The sequence below is a fragment of the Pipistrellus hanaki genome, assembly GCF_964339955.1.
Source record: "Pipistrellus hanaki genome assembly, chromosome: 13".
Lineage (NCBI taxonomy): Eukaryota > Metazoa > Chordata > Mammalia > Chiroptera > Vespertilionidae > Pipistrellus > Pipistrellus hanaki.
Genome location: NC_140515.1, coordinates 52,732,173 through 52,751,334, shown reverse-complemented (window position 1 = coordinate 52,751,334; position 19,162 = coordinate 52,732,173). Strand labels below are relative to the sequence as shown.

The following is a 19,162-nucleotide window of genomic DNA, read 5'->3' as shown; positions in this document are numbered from 1 at the left end:
CTACTGGGGATATGCCCGCAACCACGTTACATGCCCTTGACCGGAATCGAACCCGGGACCCTTCAGTCCCCAAGCCGACGCTCTATCCATTGAGCCAAACCGGTCTTGGCATGAAAACATCTTTCTTTGACTTGCACAATCTGATAATTATGTGCTATAATTGCTAAGGTTACACATTTCTCCCTCTGACCCACAATGTGACCTTCCCCAGTTTAAAAACACAACTTCTGGCCCTAGCTGGTTTGGTTCAATGGATAGAGCATCAGCCTGTGGACTGAAAGGTTCAATTCAGATTCAAGTAAAGGGTACATGCCTAGGTTGCAGGCTTGATCCCAGTAGGGGGCGTGCAGGAGGCAGCTGGTCAATAATTTTCATCATAGGTGTTTCTATCTCCCTCTCCCTCTCCCTTCCTCTCTGAAATCAATAAAAATATCTTTTAAACAAACAAACAAACAAACAAACAAACAAACACAACTTCTGCCCTAATAACCCACATTGCCATCATGCATTTACAAAAGCAAGCAGCCGCACCATTTGGCCTATGGGCCAAAGTTTGTGAACCCCTGACCTTGAGCATTGTTTATTGCATAGTAAATAGTCAATAAATATTTGCTGAGTGCATTTCTGCCTCCATGATGGCTTGCTCTCATGGCTAGCAAGTTCACGCTGGCTCTTGGCTGGGAGATTACCCAGCGTTAGGGCCGGGAGTCTTAGTTCATCTCCACCAGCTGCTTGGGCTTCCTCCCAGCATGGTGACCGGTTCCGGTGTCCTCGGAGAACCAGATGGACCCTGCATTGCCTTTATGACCCAGAAGTCGTAAAGTGTCCTTCCCGAAAGCCACAGCTCAGTCTGCCTGGGTCCCAGGGAATGACACATGGACTCCTTTCCTTCTGTCGGAGGAATGTCAAAGTCACAGACTAAGGAGTACCTAGGGGATGGCCATCTTTGGAAAATACATCCAGTCTGTTCCATGAATGAGCAGATACAGCACTTAGTGGTGCGCTCAATATTGAGCCAAAGTTCTGTTCAGTTCCTTTGTGTAAGGAAGAAGGAACATAGGTCACACATTCTAGAAAGGTTCCCCTGCAACTGAGAAAATACTGTAATAAAGCTTTGGAGCTTAGCGAGATTATTGATGGTTATGAGGACAGTTCCGTTATTTCTATCACCTGCTTCTTTAACCAAAATGTAAGGCTTGAGGAGAATGTCTTAACTTTAGTGTTTAGTCCAGAGCCCTGCCCATAATAGCTGCGCAAAGCATTCTTTTAGATTAAATACGTAGAAGGATGAACTGTGCTTGATCGAGCCAGATGAAGGGTCACCTGGGGAGGTGCTGCCACCTCCTGGGCACTGGGAGCATTACAATATCGTTTCCTGCCTGCCTTGGGAACTATGCACCCTCTCCCCTGAAGCTGCTGTGAGTTCCCTGGGCACTTTCCTGAGAATTATTCATTTGTTTTTTATCAACAACCCCGACTCCTATATTGATTCCCATTTGGCCATGAGATCTGTGAGGACCAGAGGAATTATTTACCAGCATCATCTCTCCCTGTGCCCTGGCAGGCTCACCCCAAGCCCTCGGCTGCCTTTGCTTCCTCCACCTCCCTGTGGCTGCTTTGGGCAGAGTCCTCGAGGGCGCCCCTGTTGGACCCTCCCACTGCTCATCTCCCGCTGTGGAGCCCTGGTCACTGGCTCTCTTCCTTCCTCACCCCGGCATCTTCCCTGACCAATTCCTGTGCTGGTTTTTCTCCTGCCTCCCACTGCAACTTCTCCTCTGGCAACTGCTTCACAGTCCGCTGGGAGGTCACCTCACCTCCAAGCCTGGTTCCCGGCTGCACACAAACCGGCCGTCAGCTCTCTGTCACCACCCAGTCTTCTCTCCTGGCTCCAGACCCGATCTGAAGACCGGCTTTTACCCGGGAGACCCTGGCACCTCATGCTCATCTTGTCCAAAGGCAAGAAATCTGTCATTTCTGCCCTCTGCCAACCACCCCGCCCTTTCCCTCACTCCCATTGCACCACCCAGTCACATCCCCATGCCGGACAGCTGGGATCTCCCTGGTGCTCCCTCTCCTCACCTCCCAGTCTACTACCTGGTTCTCTGGCGCTGCCTCCGACTGTGCCCCAAGCACTCGGGCATCTCATAGCTCTTTTAGGCTTGGCCTGCTCTTCTCCTCAGCATCCCTTAGACTCAGGCCCTCCTCCCCACCTCTTTATACCACGGAGATCCTCATCATTCAGAACCGGTACTGCTGTGACAGGCCCTCATCACCTGCCTCCTGTGACCCAAACGACCCCCTCATCAAACTAACCCTTCACGATAAGGGTCCCAAACGCCTTGCCTGGAATTCACAATTTGGCCCTCACCCATCCCCACCGCTCAATATGGCTCTCCCTTCTCTGCCCGCCCACCCTACACTCAAGTCACACCATCCATGCGTCTGTGCCTTTGCCCACTCCCTTTCCTCTGCCCCCAAATACCCTTCCCCCATCTGCTCATGTCCAAAGCACTCATCCCCATTGTACAGAAACTGAGGCTCAGTGAGTTGGCACAGCTTGTCCAAGGCTGTAGAGCTGGGAAGTGGTGGAACTGGGTCCCCAAAGAGGATTGTCTGAAGCCAGCTCTTTTCACTGCTCCACATCAACCAAGCTCTGCTGCAAGCCTCAGTTTCCCCAGGTGTAAAATGGAAGGAATGGAGAACTGCCTTGACTTTCCCTACCTCGGATTTCTTGATTCTGAGATGGTCTGAGGCTCTCTGCTGGTGACCTGTGGTACTGAGCATAGCCTCCTAGCACCTCCAAGTAGGCCACTTGATAGAAAATGCTTAGGCCAAGCTCTTGGCTGACTGGGTGACTGTTCTAAGTGAGCAAGCATGGTGTCCTGCCCTCTCTCAGCTGCTCCAGTTTCCATTCTGTATTAGCTTTCCATTGCCGTTTAGCAAGACACCACACACTGAGTGACTCAAACAGCACTCGTTCATTAGCCCACAGTTCTGAAGGTCAGAAGCCCGGCATGGCAGGCTGGCTTCCCTGCTCAGGGCATCCAAAGGCTGAAACGAGGCCGAGTCCTCACCTGGAAACCGAAGCAGAGCCCTTTCTCACGCTCATTCGGGTCGGTGACAGAATCCAGTTCCTAGGTGTAGGACCCATTTCCGTGCTGGTTGCCAGCCCGGGGCCTTCATTCCTAACCAGTGATGGTGTGTCACAGCCTCCCGATGTCCTCTTCGGCCACCAGCTGGAGGACACGCCACTGTCAAAAGGCTCACCTGGTGGGGCCAGGCCCACCAAAATGGTCTCCTTATTTTAAGATCAACAGGAAAGCACATGTCTAAATCTTCAGAGCAACCACGTTACACACACTCATTATCATCACAGATGGAACAACCTAATGTAGCAAATGCTGCCAGTCCCCCCAATATCCTTCTCCCCTCTCCAGGGGGCTACCTGCAGCTTTAATGGGCACTCCCTGTAGGTCACTCCCTGTAGGACACACAGTTCATGGCATCTCAAACACCTGCCTCACTCTCCCTGAGGGGCAGGTCCAAGTAGGGGGGAGTTAGTGTTTCCAGGGAACAGCCCTTCACTGGTGGGGTGAGGGTTGGTGGATAAGCACCCCAGTTTCCTCAACCAGGGGAGGCGTGTTCTACACCAGCTCTCAGAGTCCCTTGTGGGTGGAACCCCAGTTGCCCACAGAAATAATCTACTTTGCCTCCCTCCCCAGCTCACTTATTCCCTCCCTCACCAGTTAAATGGCACTGCTCCTGGAAGATTCCAAACCAAGGTGGGAGGGTGCAGAGAGCTGGAAGACTCTCAAAGGTCATATAAACAGGGAGACAGGCTGGTGATTTGATCCCAGACAGTCTGACACCGGATCCCACACTCAAACCCCAAACTCTGCTGCCTCTCATGCACCCCCCATGGGAGGAGGGGGGCTCTTCGGCCCACATGTCTGCCCCGTGAGCTGACCCAGAGCACAAAACCTCTTCTCTGGGTTCCAATGGGGTTATATCAAGAGGCTCAGCGGGCCTGTCTCTTCGAGGCCTGGAACAGACCCAGCCTGGTATGGCCAGAGCTGTCCCTTGGCACCAGTGTCTACTTCCTGGCTAGAGGGAAGCCAGCACTTCCAGCCAGTGCCTTGAAGGGCACTCATCTTCAACATCAGAAGACATTCTGTGATCTGGGGCCTGGAGAGGCTGGGGGTGGCCAGGATCCGGAGCAAAACTCACTGAATTGACTTAGCTAAGTGTGCCAGGCACTATTCTTTTATTTATTTATTTATTTATTTTTATATTATTTTATTGATTTTTTATAGAGAGCTAGAAACATTGACTAGAGAGATGCATCGACCAGCTGCCTCTTGCACACCCCCCACCGGGGATGTGCCTGCAACCAATGTACATGCCCTTGACCGGAATCGAACCTGGGACCTTTCAGTCCGCAGACCAACACTCTACCACTGAGCCAAACCGGCTTTGGCTGCCAGGCACTATTCTAAGTGTTGTCTGTGTTATGTGTATGTCTGTATAACACATGTATATTCCTCACAACAGCTCTTTGAGACATGCATAATTAGTATTCCCGTTGTATAGGTGAGGAAACTGAGAAACAGAGAGGGTAAGTCACTAGCCAGGCTCACACAGCTGGTTGGTCTCACAGGCTAAGATTCAAGCTCGGGCCAAAACCAGTTTGGCTCAGTGGATAGAGTGTCGGTCTGTGGACTGAAGGGTCCTAGGTTCAATTACGGTCAAGGGCATGTACATTGGTTGTGGGCACATGTCCAGGAGGCAGCTGGTCGATGTTTCTCTCTCATCGATATTTCTAGCTCTCTATCCCTCTCTCTCCCCCTCTCTGTGGAAAATCAATAATATATATATATATATATATATATATATATATATATATATATATATATATATATTTTTTTTTTTTTTTAATTTTTTTTTTTTTTTAAAGAAAAAAGATTCAAGCTCGGGTAGTCTGCTCTTAATCACTCCTGCCTTTCCGGAACATTCAGGGGAGTCTGTGGCCAGCTGCTCACCCTGAGCTGCACCGTTAAGTGCCAGTTCTTCAGGGAGACAGACATGAACTTCTGAACAATGCCCAACTTTGGTGGAGCTCCACTTGGAGGGAGGAGCTGGCAGGGGAAGGCCTCCAGGACCAAGAAGCAGGAGGCCAGAAGGAGGGACAGTGACCTCTGGAAAACAACACCCTTTCCTTCCCATCCCCCTTCACCCCCAGCTCCCCTCTGCCTTCTCCTCAGCACAGCCATTCGACCCCAGTGCATTTATTTAATTCCAGCCTCGCTCCCACAGAAATCCGGGGGATAGATGCACAGCGTCTCCAGCAAAGAAACTCCGGTAAATCATGCCTGGCTTACTGCCTTACTGGCCTTGTAACTGATGTGATAGTGCCAGTGTTTCCCAAAGTGTGGTACGCGAACCCCCAGGGGTACGGGAAGAGTTTGATGGGGTACGCGTTGCACCGGAGTTTGGTGGGGATATGCACTGCACCGTGCTTAGCTGCGCCTAATTCTACGTTCTCTTGAGTACGAGGGGTACTTAGTGTTACGAAAATTATAGAAGGGGTTCACATATGTCAAAAGTTTGGGAAACACTGATTGCACAGGGGCTGACCAACCCCTCCTGTTTTTTTTGTTTGTTTGTTTGTTTTTTTTAATATATTTTATTGATTTTGTACAGAGAGATAGAGAGATAGTTAGAAACATCGATGAGAGTCATCGATCAGCTGCCTCTTGCACGCCCCCTATTGGGGATATGCCCGCAACCAAGGTACATGCCCTTGACCTGGGTCCCTTCAGTCCCCAAGCCAACGCTCTATCCATTGAGCCAAACCGGTTTCGGCCCCCTCCTGGTTTTCTTAGAACCTCCCCAGTTCTAACGCGGAAAGGTTTCTTATTCTAAGACCCTCAGAGACGGGCAACAGGGGCAGCTGGTCACCCGCATCACACAGGCCACAGGCCGCAGAGACTACTTGCAGAAGACTAACCGTGCAGCTCAGAGCTTCCCAACAGCCAAGGCAAAGAGGGAAACACCACCTGTTTGAGATAATAGTGCTATGCGATAGAACTTTCCACATTGGCACTGCCCGATGTGATAGCTACCAAGTGCGTGTCTCTACGGAGCACCGGAAATGTGCCCCGTGGGATGGCGGAACTGGATTTCCAATTTCATCTCCTCTGAGCCTGTTGAAATAGTCGCATGTGGCTAGTGGGGGGCTGCCCTAAGCAGCGCGGTTGAATTGGATGAAAATGAACGTGGGGGTCAGGAAAAGACTCTTTCTTAGCATGGAGGCCTGAGAACGTCTAGCAGGGGTTGTCACACTTGGGGTGAATACAAACGTGGTTTCCACGGGTGTTTTTCTCTTTTTTAAATTACAGTTCACAGTCAATATTGCTATTTCAGCATCGTGGTTAGACAATCGGGTACTTTACAGGGCGGTCCCCGGCATTTCCAGCACCCGCTCTCTTTTCTCACATGGGTGACACCAGCAGCCTTTTCTATAGCGAGCGTGTTAGCACGCTCATAAAACCTTTTCTTAATTCATTCAATTCTCAAAACCACCAGAGCAGGCAGGCACCTTGGGCATCCCCAGGGCAGAGGCTTCGGGACACACCAAAGGCTCCTCTTGCCCTGGCCTGGAAGGGACTTACATTTTCCTGGCCTTCCTGGGGAGAGCCCGGGGCCTGGGGAGCAGGCAGGACAGCGGGAAAAAAGCAGGGGAAACAGGAAGGGGCAGTGGACCTGGGAGAGGGTTTCCTGGCTGCCCCTCTCTTTGACCTGCAGGCCAAAGCGACACGAGGTTGACTCAGTGGAAAAAGTGAGCAGTGCCTGGTATCACTCCCTGGCACCGAGGGCACTGGGGATGTCAGAAGGAAGGCCCCGCTCTGCCAGGCGGCAGAAGGCACCTGCACGGCCTCGGACATGCAGCCTGGGCAAAACGCCACCTCTGCCTGCGCTCTGTGTGGTCCCCTCACTACACTGGCCCCTACATGACCTAAATGCCAGGGTCTCTCCTAAGCTCCTCAGGCTCTATCTGGGCAGCAAAGAAGGGGCCACTGGGACCCACCCCTTCCTTTGTGACCAGAAGCTGATGACTCCAGGGTCAGAAATAACCCCACAGTCAGCTCCCCACAGCCACCTTCCCCTCCCCTTCATTCCCTGAAAACCTGGGCCCTGAGTCAGAGGGAGAGCCCAAAAGCAAACAAGGACCCAGATAAGCTGCCATGAAAACCACAGAACCCGTCTGTGGAAATTCTTTGATAAATCAGGGACCTCGAAAAGAGCTGAGGCCTGGAAATTCAGATGCCTCTTCCCAGAATCCAGCTGTGCTCGGGGCTGTGCAGACCTGAGCCGTGGGGCCTGGGGAGGAATGGACACAGAGAGGAATCTTCAGTGCAGAGGGGATGGGGAGAAGGGAACAGAGGAAGAGGGGCCGGGCCTGCCCTGAGGCCTCCAGTCTCCAGGTCCCCGACAGACACCCATTAGGAATAGTCAGAGGTCAGTCTACAGTAGGGAGGTGGGGGGCTGATGGGGGGAGGAGGCCGAGCCATCCAGGTGTCACTGCCCCACCTTATTCATTTTCTCAAAATAGTCTGGGACACAGGCACCCTACCCCGCGGCTGAGTCATGGAGCCCCGTCCTCAGATCAGACTTGGATGAATGAAGCTGTGCCCGCACTGCTCCCCCCCCCCCCCCCCTTCCAGAAAGGACATGTAACCGATTCCCCAGGATGGAAGAGTGACTTCCACAAGCCCTAAAAATAACTGAACCACTTCATACTCCGAACTTAGCCTCTCCCGCCCGCTCCCCTCCACCCTCCCACCCCCACCCCAGCCAGCAAGATAAAGGCAGCTGCTGGGCCTGGCAGGGGACAGAGACCCGGAGCCAGGGCAGCGAGAAGGCACCTCACAGATCCAGCCGAGTAGAGCCAGCCCCGAGCTAGAAGGTTGAGAGGAAGGACAGACCCTTGGGCCGCACCTGCCACAGACCCCAAGTACCCACCAGCCAAGTGGGACCAGCGGGTGAGTGCAGAGGTGGGGTCTTTCAGGGCAAGGCTGGCTAGCCAGCTGGGGTCCCCTTTGGACCCTCGGGATGGCTCTCAGGACAGCAGGCATTCGGGGCGGCAGAAAGAGGTTGAGCCCTAACCGGTTTGTCTCAGTGGATAGAGCGTCGGCCTGCAGACTGAAGTGTCCCAGGTTCGATTCCGGTCAAGGGCATGTACCTTGGTTGCAGGCACATCCCCAGTAGGAGGTGTGCAGGAGGCAGCTGATGGATGTTTCTCTCCCACCAATGTTTCTAGCTCTCTATCCCTCTCCTTTCCTCTCTGTAAAAAAATCAATAAAATATATTTTTTTTTAAAGAAAGAAAGAAAGAGGTCGAGGGGCCGTATATCTGGATGTAAGTGAGTGGAGGGATCTCTGATATGAAGATTTATGGGAGATTTGACGTGAGCCCCATGGGAGCTCTCAGACTGGCGGCCAACAAAAGGAACAGGTTCTTACCAGTCGGATACAAATCCAGAAAGGCATCAGGAGGAAGTGGCCTGTAGTTGCACTATTTAAAACACAAGTATGGAGCCCCCTGGGCTTCAGGGCTTCCTCCCAGGAAGGCCCCGTGTGGGAAGGAAAGGGAGAGAGGAGAGGTGGTGGGAGGGCACACGGGTGGAGGGTGGGAAACGCATTGCTAGACAAGCCCGGTGCCCAGCTGTTGTGGGTGAAAGTCCTGGCATATCTGGCCCCAGGAGTGTCCCCAGGGCTGGCCTGTGCCCGGCTCCCCACATAGCATGACCTAGACTCTGCCCCAGGCCATCATCCTGCCCAGGGGGAACACCCTGGGGGGAGGCAGATCTGGGGAGCGGCACAGGGTGGGGGGCAAGGTCTGAGTCTGCCAGAAGTGGAGACTTGCAGAGGGACTGGGCCAAGGAGGGGCACACTGGGAACAGAGGTGGGGTCACCCTGAGGGGCTGGCCAGCCCCAGGAGGCCAAGCTCTGGGACACTGCTTGGGGCTCAGCCCTCACACCAAGTCTGGTCCCAGTTCTGAATTCTGCCCTCCCCAACCCCACCCCAGCCTTCTAGAAACTTAAGCTCCAGGCAGGGGCAGGCGTGGGGAAGCCAAGAGTTCGGAAACCTGCTTCGGGCCCTGTGACTGCTTTGCAGAGCCTACCGGGCAGCACCTTTCCCCTCTTTGGGCCTCAGTTTCCCTGTCTGAACCCACAATAGCTGGACACAGAGCTTGTCCTCAGCTTCAGTGACCTCTGGGGGTCCTCAGGGCTGATGTCCCTGGACTCCGGGACTCTAACCGTCTGGGGCCATAGCAGGGATTCTGGAGATTCCTGGGGGTGGGGGAGGGGTGGAGTTGCTGGCCTTGCACAAGCCATCTGCTCAGGCCACACTGGTGGTGACAGGATGGAGAAGGGGTGGGGACAGGCACGGTTTGCCTTTGGCAGGGGGTCCTCATTAGAACTCAGAGACCCCAGAACATGTGGTGAGACTCACGTGGCAGGTATCAGAGTTCGAATCCCTCAGGGTTCTGATGACTTTGGTGGACAGGATGGGGTGAGGGGAGGGGGTGGCAAGTAGGCCTCAGTTCCCCCTCTGAGATAGCTATCTCCAGGAGCCTCTGCCCTGGGGCTGCCCCAAAGTGCCCGCCTGCTCTAGTGGTTTTGAGAATTGAAACCCTGCCCCCACCTGTGGCCACTGTCCCTGACCCTCCAATCAGCCCCATGCCCCTTTGTCCATGAAGGGTTTCTGGCCCCAGCACCGGCCATCCTGCAGGCCAGGGGCCTGGCTAGGTTAAGGTAGGAATCTATGCTCCCAGGAAGGAAAGTTGCTGTCGCTTTGGAACCCGTACAAAGCTTTACCCCATGGCATTGCCTACCTTCCCCAGGAGCCAGCCCTTCTTCCCTTTAAAACTTTTATCAAAATGCAAAGACATTGCACTGTAATTACTTGTTACATGTCTATTTCCACGAGCTAAGGGGGTAGATAAGGAGATGAGATGGGCCCAGGCCCCCAGGGTCCCACTGGCTGAGCCTGAGCCTCTGTCTGGAGCCCAGGGCTGCGCTGGCGAGGCCAGGCCCTCAGCTATATTTAGCATCCAGCGTGGAGCAGGGCCATGGGTCAGGGGCCGCAAGAGGGGCACATGCTTCTCATTCTTTTCCGACGGGCCTCTGGGGGTTGTTAGTTCACCTGTCACAAGACAGATAAGACACAGAGGACAGAGACCAGAGAAGGGCTGGAAGGGTGGGAGGCCGTGGAGGGGGGCAGGGGTGAGCTGGGGGGTGAGGGGTGGGGTGGGAACGCCATGGTGGAACCTGGTTGACATGGGCGGAGAAAGAAGAGGACCCCGAAGTGGGTACGGGCTCATTGCACACAGTTGGGACCGAGTCTCCATGAGCAAGGGGCAGGGCGGTCTCTGCAGAGGGTCCCACTGCCCACCTCCCCTGTAGGTGTCACCCTCACTCTCCTAGGGGTGTCTGCTGGGGAACAGAGGGGCACCACAGCCGACAGGAAAGTTTTACACCCCCTACCTTCTAATCTCTTGGGAGCCAGGCCTCAAAAAGGTCCAGGAACCCCAGGCCAGCACTGCCTGTTATTCATTCACCAAGATCTGACCCTTTCTGGGTCTCAGTTTCCTCATCTTTAATTATGAAAGGTTGGGTCTGAAGACCCTTGGGGTCCCCCTGGCTCAGACCTCTGAGTCTTGGGTATAGCACAGAAACCCCTACCTGGGATTCAGGATCTGGCTCTGCCTAACCATGAGGTACCTGGTGAGCCTCTAACTGCTTCCGCTAGAGCATGGGCTGTGTGCCCCCTGGGCCCGGGAAAGGGTGGACAGTGAGTAGAAAGCCTAGGTGGAAGTTGGGCAAGACTCTCAGTGAACGTGGCAAGCGCGCCCTCTGGTGTTATGGGAGAGAATTTCTTCTCTATGGGAAATACCTAGGCACTTGTTTAGGGACCTGCCTCTCCCTCTCTGGGACCCCATAAGTCAGGATTTCCTCAGGCCACTCCCCTGGGACTCCACCAGGGAAAACTGATTTTGGTAAAGGAAGGTGAGGATGGGGCCTGTCCAGTTAGCCAGCTGGAGGTCTGGACATCCTTTGTGGGGCTGAAGGACAGCAATGTCTTGGCCAGCAATGTCTTGCTTGCTCAGGTGATTGATTCTTGGGAAGCCTGGACCCATCTTAGTAAGATGGGTCCATATGCCCTAAGTTTAAGACTGGTCACACACTTGCCGAAACCGGTTTGGCTCAGTGGATAGAGCATCGGCCTGCGGACTGAAAGGTCCCAGGTTCCATTCCCGTCAAAGGCATGTACCTTGGTTGCGGGCACATCCCCAGTAGGGGGATCGATGTTTCTAACACTCTATCGATGTTTCTAACTCTATCCTTCTCCCTTCCTCTCTGTAAAAAATCAACAAAATATATTTTTTTAAAAAAAGATTGGTCACACGCCAAGCATGCAGGTGGCAGAGTGAGACCGAAGAGAAGTCTGGGAGAGGCCATGTCACCACAGCCCTACTCTGACCCTGCTGGCTGTGGCGACATGGCCTCCTGCTCCCTCCCATTTCCCCCCAGCAACCAGCCCCCCTCCCACCTAAGGCCCCAGCCCATCCTCACCTCTGCCCTTCTCTTCAGAAGGATGTCCAACACCCAGACGCAGGTGGCCCCCACACCCACCATCCCGATGGCCACGGCCCAGGACCTGCCCCTCCCTCCGCCGCCGCCACCGCCGGCCCCGGAGGACCTGCCGCTGCCCCCGCCCAAGGAGTCCTTCGCCAAGTTCCACCAGCAGCGGCAAGCCAACGAGCTGCGCCGCCTCTACAGGCACATCCACCCTGAGCTCCGCAAGAACCTGGCGGAGGCCGTGGCCGAGGACCTGGCCGAGGTCCTGGGCGCCGAGGAGCCCACCGAGGGGGACGTCCAGTGCATGCGCTGGATCTTCGAGAACTGGCGGCTGGACGCCATCGGGGACCACGAGAAGCCGGCAGCAGCCAGGGAGCCGGTGCCCAGCGGGGACGTCCAGGCCACCTCCCGCAGGTTTGAGGAGGGCTCCTTTGCCGGCGGCACGGGCCAGGAGCCCGCCGGACCTCCTCCGCCCTCGGGAGCGGATGTGCGTGCAGCCCGACGGCTGTTTGAGACGAAGCCGCTGGCCGAGCTCACGGGCCAGACCGAGGAGGCCCGGGACCCGGAGGCGCCCGCCAAGGAGCCCGAGGCCAGTGGCGACGTGCAGGGCACCAGGATGCTCTTCGAGACGCGGCCCCTGGACCGCCTGGGCTCCCGGCCCTCCGCCCAGGAGCAGAGTCCCCTGGAGCTGCGCTCGGAGATCCGGGAGCTGAAGGGCGATGTGAAGAAGACGGTGAGGCTGTTCCAGACGGAGCCGCTGTGCGCCATCCGGGACGCCGAAGGCGCCATCCATGAGGTCAAGGCCGTCTGCCGGGAGGAGATCCAGAGCAACGCGGTGAGGTCAGCTCGCTGGCTCTTCGAGACCCGACCTCTGGATGCCATCAACCGGAACCCCGGCCAGGTGCGGCTGATCCGGGGCATCTCCCTGGAGGAGGGGGCCGGGCCGGATGTCAGCGCGACCCGCTGGATCTTCGAGACGCAGCCCCTGGACGCCATCCGCGAGATCCTGGTGGACGAGAAGGACTTCCAGCCGTCCCCAGACCTTCTCCCCCCGGGGCCAGATGTCCGACAGCAGCGGCACCTGTTTGAGACCAGAGCGCTGGACACGCTCAAGGGGGAGGAGGAGGCTGGTGCGGAGGCCCCGCCCAAAGAGGAAGTAGTCCCTGGGGACGTCCGCTCCACCCTGTGGCTGTTTGAGATGAAGCCCCAGGACACCCCCAGAGGGCAGGTCCAAGTGGGTCACCTGCAGCGGGTGGGCCCCGGGCAGGGAGAGGGGCTCATGTGTGCGCATCTGTCCAGTGACAGCTTCTCCGCACTGTCTCTCCCTCCAAGCGCCCCCCAGAAGGACGGGGTGAAGGGGGACGTGAAGACTTTCAAGAACCTTTTTGAGACCCTTCCCCTGGACAGCATCGGGCAGGGTGAGCCTTCCACCCCCGGAAACGGGAGCGAAGTAGCAGGAACGGATTCCGCTGGGCGGGCCCAGGACACGGGGTCCCCGGTGTATGCCGTGCAGGACGGCAGAGGCCACCTCCACGCCCTGACCTCGGTCAGCAGAGAGCAGGTGGTCGGAGGCGATGTGCAGGGCTACCGGTGGATGTTTGAGACGCAGCCTCTGGACCAGCTGGGCCGAAGCCCCAGCACCATCGACGTGGTGCGGGGCATCACCCGGCAGGAAGTGGTGGCTGGAGACGTGAGCACCGCCCGGTGGCTCTTTGAGACCCAGCCCCTGGAGGTAATCCACCAGCGGGAGCGGCAGGAACGACAGGAAGAGGAAGGAAGGAGCCAGGCAGGGCCCCAGCCGGAGGCAGCCCCCAAGGGTGACGTGCAGACCATCCGGTGGTTGTTTGAGACGTGCCCGATGAGTGAGTTGGCAGAGAAACAGGGGTCAGAGGCCACAGACCCCACAGCTAAGGCCGAGGCGCAGTCCTGCACCTGGATGTTCGTGCCCCAAACCCTGGACAGGCCAGAAGGCTCCAGGGACCAGCACCTGCAGGTTTGCCAGGTCCGGGCCGGAGAAGGACAGACAGACAGACATGTCTTTGAGACCGAGCCTCTGCGGGCGTCAGGCGGTCCCTGTGGAAGAGCACCTGTGCGATACTGCAGCCGCGTGGAGATTCCTTCAGGGCAGGTGTCTCGTCAGAAGGAGGTGTTCCAGGGCCTGGACGCAGGCAAGAGGGAAGACCAGGCGTCAAGGGCAATCCCTGAGCCCATCCCTGTGGGCTCGGTGCACAAGTTCACCTGGCTCTTTGAGAATTGCCCAATGGGCTCCCTGGCAGCCGAGAGCATCCGTGGGGGCGACCTCCAGGAAGAGCAGCCAGTGGGCCCGTCAGGTTCGGTGCCCAAGAGGCAGGAGACTGCGATCCAGGGGACCCTGCGGGCTCTGCACGCCACGCCTGGCATCCTGCACCATGGAGGCATCCTCATGGAGGCCCGAGGGCCAGGGGAGCTCTGCCTCGCCAAGTATGTGCTCCCGGGCCCAGGACAGGGGGCCCCCCACATATGGAAGGAGGAGCTGGTATCTGGCGAGCTTCCTAGGATTGTCCACCTAGTGCTGAGCCGGCCAGATGTGGACCAGCAGGGGCTGCTGGTTCAGGAGGACCCCGCGGGCCATCTCCAGCTCAAGCCCATGAGGCTTCTGGGAGGCAGCGGGAATGTGGACGATCTGGACCCAGAGTTCCAGCAGTTGCTAGCATGTGGCTTGGGCACCTCGGTGGCGAGGACTGGGCTGGTGATGCAGGAGACAGAGCAGGGCCTGGTCTCACTGACTGCCTACTCCCTGCAGCCCTGGCTCAGCAGCAGGGCCCCCGAGAGGAGCAGTGTGCAGCTGCTGGCCAGCTGCATAGACAAAGGAGACCTGAGCGGCCTGCACAGCCTGCGGTGGGAGCCACCGGCTGACCCAATTCCGGTGCCAGCCAGCGAGGAGGCCCAGCAGCTGCCTGCAACGGAGAGCATCATTCACGTGCCCCCACTGGACCCCAGCATGGAGATGGGGCATCTGAGAGGCCCAGGGGCCGCCCCTGGTACTCCACGGACCATTGCAAAGAGAAGCCTGCTGGCTGGCAAAGAAAAGCAAGAAGACGGTTGCGCTGGGCAGGAAGGGGCGGAAGCTCTGGGAAAGTCGGAAGGAGCCTTGACAACATCACCAGGGCCCGGGGCAGCAGACCTCCAGGCCGCCATGCAGGGTCTTCGGATGGCGACAGCGGAGGCGCAAAGCCTGCAACAGCAAGTGCTGAACAAGCCCAAGCAGGGCCCCGCCCCCGGAGCTGTCTCCACACCCTTCCAGGATGGTCTTCCGCAAGCACTGGCCGCTGCCACTGGCACTGCTCAAAGCAACACCAGGCCCACGGCTGGAGGTGACCCCAGGATCCCAGCAGCCCCCAAAAAGGTCAGTGGGGAACAGAAAGTACTGCCCACGGGGCTGCCTGGGGGGTGGGTGACTATTCAGGACGGCATCTACAATGCTCACCCCGTGAGGACCTGTGACCTACCTGGGGGTGTTCAGCCCTCTGAGAGGGAACACCCACCAAAGGGCAGGGAGACTGCCCGCTTGGCCCAGGCTTCCAGCCCACTCCACGAATGCCCAGGTCAGAGTCTTGGGCAAAGCCGGGAAGAACCTGGGGGCTGCACACAGAGAGCCTGGAGACCTCCAGAGGAAGCCATGGCGGAAGTCAGCCCCCAAGCTGCAGAGACCACCCTGAAGGCTGCCTCTTCAGCCCATTACACTCTGACCTCTGGGCCTCCGGCTGCAGGGGCTGGCCTGCATTCCCATAATGCCTCTGATCCTCCTCCTCCTCTCCCAGCTGCTGTGACAGGACCTGACTTCCCGTCCCAAGCCCACCGCGATGAAAACTCCAGCCCTGCCGGCCAAAGAAGCCCTGGGGAGTCACAAACAAAGACCCCAAATCTGGAGCCCACCGCCCCACCAAGAAAGAAGCCCCAGCTGCCCCCCAAACCTGCACACCTAGGCCAGATCCCCCCTCCTCAGAGGCTGCCCAAGCCCTCAGCTCCATCTCCCAGCTCCTCGCAAGGAAAATACAAACAGGGTGAGACAGAGGCAGCCATGCCTCGGCCAGCCAAGGTCCCCACCACTACAGGCCAGGGACATGCATCTCTGGCTGGATTCTCCAGTGGTCAGAGCCAGCCTGGCCCTCAGCATGGTCCCAGCACCATGGCCCCTGGCCCGATCAAGAGTCAGGCTATGGGCAGCAATGTCCAGAGCCCTGAGCCCCCCAAGGTCTCAGCTCTCAACAGTGACCCCACCTCACCACGGCAGGGCCCCGGCACCCCAGGAGAGAAGCTGAGGGAATGTTCCCAGCAGGGGGCCCCTGAGAGCTGTGAGACTCAGCAGGGAGGCCCGCAAGAGCTCCAGAGCCTCCTGAGCCAGGTGCAAGCCCTGGAGAAGGAGGCTGCGAGCAGCGTGGACGTGGGGGCGCTGAGGAGAATCTTTGAGGCTGTGCCCCAGCTGAAAGGGGCCCTTCAGGCTCCTGCTGCCCCCCATAAGCCCGAGGCCTCGATGGAGCAGGCCTTCGGAGAGCTGACGAGGGTCAGCATGGAGCTCTCCCGGCTGAAGAAACAGACCCTGACCAGGCTGCTGAGCATCGAGGAAGCTGTGCACAAGGCCCTCAGCAAAATGTCCAGCCTCCAGCCCGAGGCTAACACCCGGGGCTATCCCCAAGGCCCCCCCGAGGACCACGGTGCCTACAAGGTCAGTGTCATGGACAGCAGTGGAGCCAGGCCCAACTGCTCAGGGGAGAAAGTCAGGGGTCAAACTGCAACTAGGAGCCAACCTGAGGTTACGTGCCACACTGAGGTCCAGAGTCAAGCCAAGGTCAAAAATCACACAGAGACCAGAGGTCCAGCAGACTCACACGCGCCTTCCACCAGGAGGATGGAGACACTGAGAGAAGATGCAGGCATCCCTCCAGTCTCGCCTTCTAGCAGAGATGCATCCTCCTCCCCAACCTTCATCTCCTTTAAGTCAGCCGCAAGGAAGCTTCCAGAGGCTCCCAGCCCCGGGGGCAGCCCAGCTGTCTCAGTGCAAAGCACACACCTGGCCCAGGAAGTGAGCCAGGCCCCGCTCCACCAGAAAGGTATCCAGGCCAAGGCCGGGGAAAAGGAGGTCACCCAGGGCTCTGGACAGCCCGAGCCTACCCTTGCCTCAGCCAGCACCCTGCCAGGGGCCCAGAAGAGTGTCCTGGAGCTCCAGACTGGGCCTGGGGGCTCCCAGCACTGGGAAGCCATGAGAACTGGGACTGAGCAGTACATGGAGGCGGGCCAGTGCGGGAACACCCTCCTCACACCCTCCACCATGGCCACGAAGCAGGCAGGGCCCGCGGGGGGCCCAGGTCCCCACCTCGGGCTCCAGGCCTCCCCCTTGCTAAAGCCGTTCCTGCGAAGCCCCGCCCAGCTCAGCGGCCACTCCCAGCCTGCAGCCCAGTGAGCCCCTCCACCTCCCACCTGCCCTGGGAACTGAGGTGGGTGCCTCCGACCTGCACACAGGATGGCAGGCCCAAGAGGAAAGGGCCTCTTTCGTCAGCTCCCTCAATAAGGCCCCGTTCTTGCAAAAGGAGAAAGATTGGGAAAAGGCCCACGGAGCGGCCAGGCCCAGGCGTAGGATGGGGGCTCGCGCTGTTTGTGGAGGTGATGTGAGCAGACACCTCACACAGGACTGGCCGGCACGCTGACATCCATGAGTCTGCACGCCACTGCTCCAGCCGGAGTCCCCGGAGTGACCTGCCACCCTCAGCCTTTATTTCTATTAGGAGTCGAAATGTCCTCAGCCTCCTGTGCCTTAAGTCCCGGAGGGGACAGGGTCAACTAGACGCTGGATGGGGCTGTGTTCGGGATCAGGCTGAGGGCTCCCGAAGGGCCCTGCTGCAGTCCTCCGTCACCATCTCCACGGGTCAGAGGGTCATCCCGGCAGCCCAAAGGGCATAGACAATGTCGCCAATCAGTGATGCCCCTCGAAGCCAAAGGTTCTGCGTCCCCACCCCCACTGCCCCTCACTCGGCACCCAAATGGGAAGGAAACAGTCTGAATAAACCCAAGTTTTATTCTCTCCACTGTGTGTGTCTGACTATTTGTGCATCTGGGTCCCCACTGGGGGGGGAAATAGCCACAACCTCCAGGTGCCCCATTTCCCTGGCAACAGCAGTGCTGGAAGCCACTCTTCTTCTACCATCTTGGCTGGGACCCACGAAAGCCTGCCCACACCCCTGTTCTCCTCACTCCTCTTGCCCACCCGCTCACACACACACACACACACACACACACAATGCTGACCCTCTACCTCTGGCCTCCCCCCTGGTGGTTCTTGGACATCCTCCTGGATGGCAGCTGACCAGAATGCTGCTCCAGAGTGGCAGCATGGCCCGGTCAGACCTGGAAAGGAGGGAGAGCCTCAAGCCAGGAGAACTCCATGCCAGGAGAAGCCAGAGGGATTCGGTGAATACCTGCTGCAAGCAAGGCCGGTCCAGCAGCAGGTGAGTTCCAATGGGCCCTGCTCACAAGGTACTGACTTTCCAGAATGAGCAGACAGAGCCCATGGATAGGAAACTCTGGGTCAGGGCAACGCACCTGACGGGGCCGCTCTCCCATTCTGGGGCGGAGGTGGTAGAATATAACGATGTGACATTGATAGGTGGTTGCCTTAGAGGCCTTGGCCAAGACAGACCTCTCTAATGAAATCAAACAAACAAACAAACAAACACAACACAACAACACACACACACACACACACACACACACACACCCTAGGATCTGAAGAGTAAAATGCCAGTTATGTGAGAATCAGGAGAAGCTGCATGCTAGGCAGAGGGATGAGCACGTGCAAAAACCCAGCGGTGGGGAGCTCGTTGCTGGATTTCCTAGAGAGCCCTCTGCAGGAAGGGGCTTTAACAACTACGATTGTCTGCCACCCTCCACCGGGCCCCTCCAAGGTTATGTGGGAACTTGCACTTGAACAGGCAGGCTCCTGTCCTACCTCCAGCAGCCAGGGGCTCAGACCTCCATGCGCTCACAGTCTTCTCGCTGCCCGCTGTGCTGATATGGGGGCTGCCCCAGGGCAGGGGAGTTCTGACCTGGAAGGAGCCGGTCACTTGTGGGAAACCGCTGTGGGGGAGCAGTAAGACACCAAACCTACCCGCCCGAGCCTGATGCCCACCTCTCGACAGGCCCCTTGGCACCCGTCTCCCTCCCATGTCCTCTGTGGCATCTCACCTGATTGTAGGGCCCAGCATCTTCCAGGGTGGCTGTTCTCAGCGCCTCCCCTGTAAAGTGGGCACCGTGATAGGAGCTACTATTGTGAAGATGACGTGAATTAATTATATTCACATTTAATATTGTCATGATATGTTTCAACATATCCCTTCTCACCTCCAGGTGGAGCCCCTGTCTTGCTCATCTCAGTATCTCTAGCGCTCATCACGAGTGCCTAGAAGGCACCGCATGAATGTCAAATCAATGAACACACAGATGAATGAAGTGATGACGTGCGTTCACTGATTCATCCGAATAAC

General features: G+C 57.3%; 1 protein-coding gene and 1 long non-coding RNA gene across 4 annotated transcripts in view; one reads left to right on the top strand and one right to left on the bottom strand.

Annotated features, from left to right (window-relative positions):
• Positions 1 to 19,162, bottom strand: part of LOC311631597 — a 54,603-nt gene that overhangs the window by 11,125 nt on the left and 24,316 nt on the right. The window lies entirely within an intron of this gene.
• XIRP1 (xin actin binding repeat containing 1) lies at positions 7,871 to 17,703 on the top strand. Of its 3 annotated transcripts, XM_084901830.1 has the most exons (3): positions 7,871 to 8,042; positions 11,658 to 15,030; positions 15,446 to 17,703. In XM_084901830.1, the coding sequence occupies exons 2-3, from the start codon at positions 11,662 to 11,664 to the stop codon at positions 15,452 to 15,454; spliced, it is 3,378 nt and encodes a 1,125-aa protein (XP_084757956.1). In that variant the 5' UTR covers positions 7,871 to 8,042; positions 11,658 to 11,661; the 3' UTR covers positions 15,455 to 17,703. The 3 variants fall into 3 exon arrangements, with proteins under 3 accessions (XP_084757956.1, XP_084757955.1, XP_084757954.1); XM_084901829.1 differs by having other exon boundaries at positions 7,873 to 8,042; positions 11,661 to 17,703; XM_084901828.1 differs by having other exon boundaries at positions 7,874 to 8,042; positions 11,658 to 17,703.

What these genes read in the sequence shown, in the direction of transcription:
- XIRP1 (XM_084901829.1), top strand. Translation starts at nt 11,662, where the DNA reads ATGTCCAACACCCAGACGCAGGTGGCCCCCACACCCACCATCCCGATG.